General features: G+C 49.2%; 1 protein-coding gene across 4 annotated transcripts in view; it reads left to right on the forward strand.

Moving 5' to 3' along the window:
* CNNM4 (cyclin and CBS domain divalent metal cation transport mediator 4) overlaps positions 1-8,570 on the forward strand; it is a 40,854-nt gene extending 32,284 nt beyond the window's left edge. The window contains exons 5-9 of one of the 4 annotated variants that reach the window (XR_009602553.3): positions 219-315; positions 2,169-2,231; positions 5,478-5,659; positions 5,967-6,927; positions 7,947-8,570. Coding sequence is in view for 3 of the 4 variants with exons in the window: in XM_060607736.3 (XP_060463719.1) it covers positions 219-315; positions 2,169-2,231; positions 5,478-5,659; positions 5,967-6,164 (540 nt within the window). In the remaining variant the exon portion in view is untranslated. Of the gene's footprint in view, positions 1-218; positions 316-2,168; positions 2,232-2,665; positions 4,993-5,477; positions 5,660-5,966 lie in introns of those variants that run through there. The other 3 variants (XM_060607736.3, XM_060607743.3, XM_060607746.3) reach the window with 3 other exon arrangements.
* Positions 8,571-10,024: the final 1,454 nt, after the last annotated feature.

Below are 10,024 nucleotides of genomic sequence, written 5' to 3' on the forward strand. Positions count from 1 at the left end.
AGGGAACGTCCAGCCTGCCCCTGAGCCTCTGCTCCCCCTTTGCCCACCCTCTTCCTGAGAAGCCACCCTTGAGTCTCCAGGTCAGGGTACCTGAACTTTTCAGGGCTCTGGAACCAGCTCTTCCTCGCCCTTACTTCTCCCTCTTGCTTTGTCCTTTTTTCCCTCCGTTGAGTTTTCTTTCTTAGTCTGTTTGTTTTCCTGGCCCTGTGTTCTTCCAGGGGAAGGTGGAGGTGGAGGCCGGGAAGGAGAACATGAAGTTTGAGACAGGCGCCTTCTCCTACTATGGGACCATGGCCTTGTCCTCGCCCACCTCTGGTGAGTCGCTGGGTTGCATCTGTGCTTCTGTGCTGCCCTCCAGCATACCTGGGTTGGGCGGATACTTAGACTGGCACCCAGAACCTGGGGCAGTCCAGGTGGCTCAGGGGAGAGGGAGGCCAGTCAGGGCCAGAGTTGTCAGGGCCTAGCAGAGGTGGTCCAGAAGAGCTGTGACTGGCTCCTTCGGACAGGATTCTGAGAGTGGGGAGAAGAGATGGGAAGGGGAATCTGCGCAAAGGCCTGCATAGAGCTGAGAGCATGTCTTGAGATGTGAGAACAGCCTGCCAGAGTTGGAGGAGGACCATGGGGAGTAAGGACATGTCGGGGAGCCCCAGAAAGTTGGCAGCATTTGGTTGTGATAGGAAGCAGGAAGCCATTGATGGCCTTTGAGCAGGGGGAAGTACGACAGCAGAATGGGCCAACCAGGCAAGCAGCCACAGCAGCGAGAAGAATGAGTGGAGACAGGTGGAGGGAGGCCACAGGCTCTTGCTCATGGAGACTGGGTTAGGGAATTGAGGTGGAGAGTGAGGGGGTCCAGAGTGCCTATGGTTGGGAGCCAGGCCGGGGCCTATTTGCTGGGCAGGTTGCAGATGGGCTTGACTTTTCAGGGGGCTTAGCCACTGCCTTTTGGTTAAGGGCTGGATTTTTTTTTTTTTTTTTTTAATGTTTATTTATTTATTTTGAGAGAGAGATAGCAAGTGGGGCAAGGGCAGAGAGAGAGGAAGACAGAATCCCAAGCAGGCTCTGCACTGCCACTGAGGAGCCCGGCATGGGGCTTGAACTCACAAACTGTGAGATCATGACCTGAGCCAAAATCAAGAGTCAGATGCCTAACTGAGCCACCCAAGTGCCCAGAGGGCTGGTTCTGATGGCAGAAAGGGATTTGGGACAAAGAGGGACTGGACATGCCCTCCAAGAGAGGTTGTGGGAAGTCCAGGGAAGGGCCACTCTGGCCACCCTGGCGCTTTCTGCTTCTCCAGTCCTGGGTGGTTCAGGCTCCCCTTGCCAGAGGGACCTTGTGACTAAAGTGGCACCCTGCAGGCAAGACCCAAGTCTTGCCAGATTGGCTCCTCACCAGTTGTATGACCCTCTTAACCTCCAGAGGGGCTCCAGGTTGCTGCAGGCTGGAAAGCGAAAATCTACTTTATTGCTGGGGGACAGGCCACACATTTAGGTGTGTGTGCATCTCCTGGAGAGCCTCTGTGCTATGCCTGTTGCTGTCCTTTGACAAAGAGGGCCTGTGCAGGGCCCAGGGCATCCATGTATATTGACACAGCTCAGCTTATCCACTGGTGTGACGTAGCTCTGCCCCTCCACCAGCATGAGCAGGCTCCAGGAAGGAGAGAGTGAGGAGACAAGGTTCCAGAGCTGGGTTTTGGAGCAGTTGGCCTCTGCCTGGATGCATTGGGCCTAAGGAGGATTTCTCTGCCCCTCCCAAGAGCACCTCTTGCCATCCAGCTGGGGGAAATCTTGTCCAGAAAGGCACACGGTCATGGGACATTTCCTCCAGGCACGCTTTCTCTGCAACAATGCCTTAGAGGCTTGGGTCAGAGTCCTGGGCTCTATCCTTTGACCTGGAGGCACTCAGTTCCCACTTGGAGTGGCCAAAAGGAAGAAGGGATGACTTCTGGGGGGCTTGCTTCACTGTGGAAGCTTCTGCCCCTCTCTGAGCAGGGCTTGTTGGATTGCCCTAAGCCCCTCCCCATCAGAGCCATGTCCCCCTTTCCATTATGCCCCCTCTTTGCCCAAGGGAGCCTGACCCCCAGCAGATCTGCTTCTCTATCCCATACCTGTGGCTCCATGTTCTGCCTCCTCACCCTACCCATCGCTGACCTTTTCCTCTTTTGCTCCAGTGCCTTCAACCCAGGTCGGGTGTCCGCCTGGCAAGCGGAACTCCCTGCTCTCCTGGCTCTCAGGTAACATGGCATGGCTGGAGAAGTTTGCACTGCCACCTATCGCCTGAGCCCACATACCACAGCTCTACTAACCTCTCCCAGCAGGCACTGGGGCTCCCCACAGCACCTCAGGCCATCCCACCCGTTCACACTTGTGGGCCAGCTTGATTTGCACTGGCTCTGCTTGGCCTAGGGCCCAATTACTGGGTGGCTTTGCCCTGGTTCTGGAAGAGCATCCCCAAAGGTCCTTCAGTCCTTGAGAAGACACACACACATGCACATGCACATACACACACGCACGCATCCACACAGATAGGGTGGGAAGGGAGGGTTGCTTCTGGCCAGGCCAAGTGAACCCAGCTGTTTGGCACCCCCTGATCAAGGCCACTCACAAACATCACGATGCCTGTCATGTCATCAGCTTTTTCTAAAAAACTTTCCTCCTTTCTTCACAGGCTTTGCTCTTCATTCTGTTGCTGCTGGTGTCTGCCTGCCAGGGGGAGGCAGCCGCCGGGCAGTTAGAAGTGCGGCCCTGGGCAGACTGCCCTGTTTGAATGCTGTCTCTGCAATTACTAGCTAAATGATTCCGGGAGCTGACTTACTCTAAGTCTTTGTTCCCTCTTGTGAAATGGGAACAATATATGTGCCCACTTCTTAGAATTGTCAGGAGCAATGAGAGAATTGGTATGAAATGTTAGAGCTCAATTGTTACTTCTGTTTTCTTCTTGATTACAACTAAAATGTGCTATTCCAATCATAAACTATTGACGAAGAGGCCCAATGCCATATACTGTTTCTGGCCTTTGCTGGGACACACTCTTGAGCCTTATCCCAGAATTGCTGGGCTGACTGAGTCAGTTCTCAGTCATTTATGTGGAGGCAGCAGAGGGTGGCGGAAGGTGCTGGTCTCACCATCAGAATTCTGGCCTGACCTGGTGAGCCCAGGGGAGGTTAAGAGCATTACAAGTGCCTTTGAGCTCCAGTCTCACTGTGTAACTTAAAGAAGCTCCTGAGGCCCTGACAGTCCTATCACCAGAGTCCATCTTTTCCCATTTTATATTCGTACAGCTGGGTTTTTTCTCCTCAGCTGTACCAAAGGACATGTTTTTATCGATTCTCTTTAAAAAAAAAAAGTAAAAAGGTGATTTAGAAGACACTCAGCCTTTTCAAACAGCCACCTTTTGGCTGTAATAGAAGTGGGAAGCTGACAATGGCCTTTGAGTGGGTGATGTCCAATGACAACAGAATGGACCATATTGGTCCTCCTTGGCCAACATCTCAGCCCCCTCTTCTCTCTTCTGCTCTTGCTCTTGTGTCACACTGGCCAGGAGTTTATGTATACATGGTTTAGATCCTGATGTTTGTACCTAATATGGGAACAGAGATGCTTTTCCATAAGCTTTCTGGTTAGAGCCACGCAGTATTCCCCCAGGCACATGTGCCTGCATTTGTTATTCCGCCCCTTACGTATGTTCATTGGGGTCTAAATAACACCAGGATGTGTTGTGAAAAAACTTTCTCTGTGTTTAAGATTATGTTCTCAGGATATCCTTTCAGAATGAAATTACCAAGTCAAAATCTCTTAATTTTTTTTTTACACATTTATAGTTCTGTTTTAATCATAAAAGCAACGTAGCTTATTTAGAAAGTTGAGCAAATAGAAAAAGTCTTAAGAAAATTAAGAAGTATCATAATTTCATTATTCAGAAACGTTTCATATTTTGGTCTATTTCTTTTTGGGCTTCTATTTTTAAAGGGCCGTGTCACTAATCTGTGTTGTTTTTAAATTCAGTTTCTGGAGCATTAATAAGCATTAATAAAAGCATTCCATCATCCAAATGATTAACATGAAATATTAGGTAATATCTTTAGTATTTGTGTTTCTTTTCTAGGACTTAATCAGAGATGTTAGGTTAGGATAAGTGATATATGCACACGATCCTCTCTAATGATTGTACACCGCCCAATCACAGACTACCCAGACTATATTTTCCTTGTTTTATGAATGAAGCTCAAAGATAGAGTATTACTCAGTTCAGTCTCCCTCAGTTAAACTTGAATTGGTCCTTCAGTCACCTGGATTCATTGTGTTTGCTGTCTTCACTGAACTATTTGTTAGAATAGCTAACTTAATAGTTAGTTAGTAACCTAGTGGTTAAGTAAATAAGCTTAGTGCACTTCCTGTTTGTTTAAAAGAAGCCAGCATGCCTTCACAATTAACTTCTTTGTGCATTTCATTGTTTTCTAAGTGTTCTCAAAAATAAGAGCTAATGATGTACAATATGGGTACAATTCCTTTTTCAAAATAAGGAGTCTGTTCCTTCCTCATTTGTGGTTGAGTCATCCCCCTTTCCTGGTTACAGTCGTCTGAATGGAGGCCTGTGCTGCCCCTGGTCATGGGAAGAGGCGCCTTCACCACTACCCCAGTCTTTGCCTCAAGGGAGGGGCACTTGGACCAGCCTGGAGAAAACCACCAGAGTGGGAGGCCTGGAGCTCTGGAGGCTCTAGGTTCCTGTGAGAGGAACCTGCTGCCCTTGTCCCTCTTGTCACATTGACTGGGGCCAGCAGACACAAGTGGCTGGGACAGTTCCACCCAGAACAGGTCATGTGCAGAACATACTTTTGATGTCTGAAAAGCATTTTAAGGGGCGCCTGGGTGGCTGGGTCAGTTAAGTGTCTGATTCTTGATCTCAGTTCAGGTCTTGATCTCAGGTTCATGAGTTCGAGCCACACATTGGGCTCCGCACTGGGCATGAAGCCTACTTAAAAACAAAAAACAAAACAGCATTTTAAGACATGAATAGGGCATGGTGTTGTGAGGTCTGTGTGGATGCGCAGGGAGAGGGTGCAAACTGTATGTCTTCCTTTAATATAATTTAAAAGTATATAGTGTATGTCACCTGATATAAGCTGGTACAGAGACAAAGATAGCGACTTGTCTGCCATGGCAGGGTAATCACTATGTTGCCCTTGACTGATTAGTTGTTGGGGAAATGAGGGTTGTGCAGCTATAAACTTTCTGTGTCTTCGGTTTTTGTTTTCTGCTTTGGTAGGCTTTTTAATACTTCTTGCACAACACTTCTAAACAAACTAACTCATTTGCTTTGATGAGGTCAGATCTTCTACTGTTGGAGCTTCTGCTTGTCCTTAAGAACTGTTCCCATTCCTGGTGGGGGCCCTGCTCCCGGGTGTCCGTGGGACAGGTTAGCAAGAGGCTGTGAGGGGCCACCGGGGGCTCCTGGCCTGATGACCTGTCTCTCCCCACAGACCACTCCCCATCCCACCCCACCACCCTCAGTCGCTCAGCCTCCCTCAGTTACCCGGACCGCACGGATCTCACGAACACAGCTACCTTGGCAGGCAGCAGCAACCAGTTTGGCAGCTCCATCCTGGGCCAGTACATCTCTGACTTCAGTGTCCGGGCGCTCATGGACCTCCAGTACATTAAGGTGAGTGCTTCCTGTGTCTCCATCTGGGAAGCGCTGTCTTCCTTGTCCTGGGCATTTGGATAACTCTGCCTCAGCAGTCAGCAACTTCTTTCTTTTGCCCACCACACATGGCACAGAGGGCCCGGTCCCAAGATGTGTGTCCTCCTTATTCTCATTCCTTATTTTCACTAGCTTCCAGAAACTCCAGCTAGTCACGTCCTCTCTTCTGGACTCATAGCCCAACCCTGACCAACCCTGTTCCCCCGGGTCCTGTAAGGTTTGCCTCTCAGTTCCTGCTCTCTGTGAACCTCATCCCTTCCTCCTGTAGATCACTCGGCAACAGTACCAGAATGGGCTGCTGGCCTCACGCATGGAGAACTGCCCTCAGTTTCCCCTGGATGGCTGCACCATCTGCACGGAGAACTTGGCCGGGAAGGCTGAGCTGCCTGTGGTAGATGAGACCACGACTCTTCTCAATGAGCGCAACTCTTTGCTGCACAGAGCTTCCCATGAGAGTGCCATCTGACAGGAGGGCCCGGGGCCCCCCGCCAGCCCCGCGGGGGTCTCCCCAGTGGGCCCACATGAAGATAGGGAGCCTGTTAGGCCAGGAGGGGTGCAGATAGCCTGTCTAACTGAGCAGCCAGATGGCCCCCAGAGTGTGGGGGTTTTGGCCTCCGACAGGGACCTCTGAACAACTCTGAGGTAGCGGCTGCCCAGTTCTAGACTGGCAGGGCAGTGGGCCAGCTACCATGAGCGAGGCTGTTTTTTACTGAGAGAATTTCTGAACTAGGCTCACTGCTCCTCTTTTTAAATATTGTTTGGGGAAAGGAATGGGGAAGGGAAGACAGGGTTAAGGAACTTTATTTAAAACAATTTTTTTTCTCCATAAAAACTTTAATTAAAAGGGGTAGGGTTTCTCACCCCAGGAAGCAATAGCCATAATCTGCTCCCAGCCGTGACCTTCTGGCTTACGTCCCTGACTCAGGGAGCCCACTCTTCCTCCTCTTCCTCCTCTCCCTCCCCCTCCTCCAGAGAGGGGATCCTAGAGGCCCACTGGAGGAAGGTTTTCTCTCGGGAGGAAGATAGTTCCTTTCAGGAAACAACCAAATAGCGCTGAGAACAACTGCCTGGACACATGCACTGAGGCTTGTCTGATGTTGCTGAGGCTGAAGGATTCTGGGTAACTGTGATGAGGGACATGGTACTCCCAGCTACAGAGAGGAGCACACCTACTCCTGTCAATCGCTGGATCCTGGAATTTCCTAGAACTCTGCTGATGGGCTCTTCTGGTGAGTTGGGCTAGGCTGAGGATTCTCACCCCTGTCTCCACTGGTTTGACTCAGATCAGGGTCTCACACCTTGAAGATCACTTACCCCTGCTCCCCAGGCCCTGCCCTTACTTTTACCAAAGGTTTCCCCCTAGGCGAGAGAGCATCTGTCTACATTACGGGTGACTTGTCTGAGATACTCCTTTCCATTCCAGGAGGGAATCTGGTCATGGGCATCTGTGTTGTTAGCAATTAATACATCCCCCTTCCCACCCCACAATGTTAAGTCAAGTGTCAGTCACTGACCTATGAAGCCCTTCTTTCCAGACTCCCTGCTTCTCATCCCCAAACCCCAATGCCTCTTGGGGATTGAGGACAACAGGACACATAGGAAGCCAACCTAAGGTTCTTCATGCCCTTTCCTGTGTGGCTGAGGCTTACCCAACCCTGTTCACACATGTACAAAACCCAGGAAAGGAAGTTTCTTCCTAAAAGGCACACAGCTGGCAGCCCTGTTGCCCCATCTTTGTAATCCTAGCCTGAGTTGTCATCTTGGCCTTGGCTCAAGCTGGTGGTACTGGAACCCGAGAGCTCCGTCCCCACATGGAGTTCTGCCCAGGCGGTTTTTCCTTGGGGCTGAATTAGGCCTTGCTGCGGGGCTCCAGGCTTGCCACTGTTGGGGAGGCTGTGGGACCAAGGTCCATGTTGGCCCTTTCATCAGGTGAAACAGGTGCCCAGGGCCCAAGATCAGGCGAGGGAGACTTGCAAGCCTTCCACCTAAGTAGTATTTATTGACCCTTTCTTCAGTCAGTGACTTCTGTCACCCCAAGTACTCTATTCTTCAAGCGCCTGGAGAATCCTAACTCTTGGGACCAGGAAATGTCTTGTACCAAATATACTTGCCTGGCCAGTTTAAAGTCTTCCCCAGTCACAGAATTTATTCGTAAAAGTCTGGAGAGAAAGTGGGAACACCCATGGGTTCTCAGTCATGAGAAAAATAGACACTAGACCTTTATTACCTGTTGGGGGAAACCCCTCAGTTTTCTACAGGAGCAGCTTGCTTTCTGAGTCTGCACGGGAGCTTGCAAAGCTGTGTTCCTGAGAGACCTGAGTGCCAGGTGGAGCAGACCGTATTGGCCTGAACCAAGTGAGTGTGTGTGAAGTAAAAGGAGCAGGTGCACACACTTCCACAGCTACCTCTTTGCACACACAGTTACTACCAACAGATGGTCCCTCCTCCCCCTCCCTTTTCCCATTTATAATCACTTCTTGCAGAGGGTCATAATTATTTCCAAATATTACTGGTCCGATGACTTCCTCCTCCCAGTGCAATTTTTCACTTCCTATTCCAACCTCTGGTTCCTGGGCTGAGCCATACCCTGGACTGGCCCACCCCTGCATGTCTTCCCATGTAAGGGAGACCTTTGTAAATGGCCTCCAAATGGGTAGGCAAGTCACAGCCACCGTAGCAAATAACTCCTATTTATTTTGCATAAGATTTTAATTTGTATATTTTTGTGATTTATTTTGGCATTGTTATGAGTTTGACTCTCGGGGAGTTTTGTTGTATGACTCTTGTGTCTTTTGTCACAAGACAATGATAATATTTGCTAAACAATATATGGAATTTATTTTTGATTGGTAATAAAAAATGAAATATGAAATCTTGGTGAGTCTATAATTTGCCTCTTTGAGTTCTGTCAGTATTCGGTACCTGTCATAAAGATAGTGGCTGTGGTGGCTGTCACCTATGACAGGGTAAGGGGCAAGTATTCTGGCAGTGTTTAATAGTAAAAAGGAAAGCAGAAATGAAATTTACAAAATATGTGTAATCAAGGCTATTGTCACAGGAGCTAGAGAGTGCCAGCTGCTGTTAGATGTACAGGGCAAATGTGCTCAACTGCAACAATGAGGGGTCTTGTCAAAATGGACACCATAGTCTTCTGCCTACGGGTACTGGAGGGGGCAGTCAGCATGGGCAAGTCGCCCCTTCTCTCTCCCCTGAGGGCCAAAGGAGAAAGTTTTATCCAAAAGTATGATCACATTGTTTCATAACATGCAGTCGCCTTTTTGTCCTTGCCCATGAAGTTGGTGGAGGACTCAAAGTTGGAGAGCTCATCCCCTGAAGAGCCCACCTGAGAGTCGCCTCACTGCATCCACTCTTGAGGTTTCTGCTGGGTAGACTTGCGCAGCGCCCATAGGTGCTGTGGCTGTGGTAATCGAGTGTGCTGAGGCTAGAGGCTCAAGCAAGCCAGGCTTAACAGAGCAGACAAATGTGGGGAATATTTAAAGGGGAGAGAAAAGGACATTCCAGATAAAATAGCAGATGCAAAAGCTTGTGTATAGGGGGACACGAGAATAAATTTCATCTGACCATATGTTCCACACATGTTTAAGTCCCTGCTACATGCCAGGTGCCACCAACAACTCAATGAGTTTGGTGAGGAAGAGTCCCTGAGGGAGATAGTCACACCAGAACCTTCTGATCTCCTGTGTCCTCCACGTGGAACTCTTCTCCCAGGTCTTTGTGAGGCTCACCCCCTCACTTCATCTAAGTTTCCGTTCAAATGCCACCTCCTTGGAGAAGACTTCCCTGGTCACCCCATCTAAAACAGCATGGACCCAGTCCCTCTGTCCATTTCCTCAACTTGCTTCGTTTTGCTCCATAGCATTTACTGCCAGACAGTAAAATGAGGATTTATGTGTGGTTTGTTATTCCCACACTAGAACCTAAGTTCCAGGAGGGCAGGGCCTTTCTCATTCCCACATGGTACCAGCACTAGAATGGTACCTGGTACACTGTAGGCACTCAATGCAGGAAATACTTGTTGAATGAATGAATGAATGAATGAATGAATGGGTCTTACAAGAAGGTAAGTATTGGATGCTGTTGGGGAAGAGCACATAGCTCCCATAACCTTGACCCAATTTAGTCAAGAGATGGTAGAGGAAGACCGGCTGGAGTAAACGACACTTGCAGACTTGAGAAATAAGCAGGAATTTGCCAGTGAGGTCACATTAGTTATGAGTTTGAAACTCAAGAATAAGTATTTAGATGAAACATGGGAATGTTTTGAACCAAATGAGCAGTAAGGAAAATGGCCTGGAGAGGATCAAT

This window comes from Panthera onca, chromosome A3, assembly GCF_046562875.1.
Source record: "Panthera onca isolate mPanOnc1 chromosome A3, mPanOnc1 haplotype 2, whole genome shotgun sequence".
Taxonomy (NCBI): domain Eukaryota; kingdom Metazoa; phylum Chordata; class Mammalia; order Carnivora; family Felidae; genus Panthera; species Panthera onca.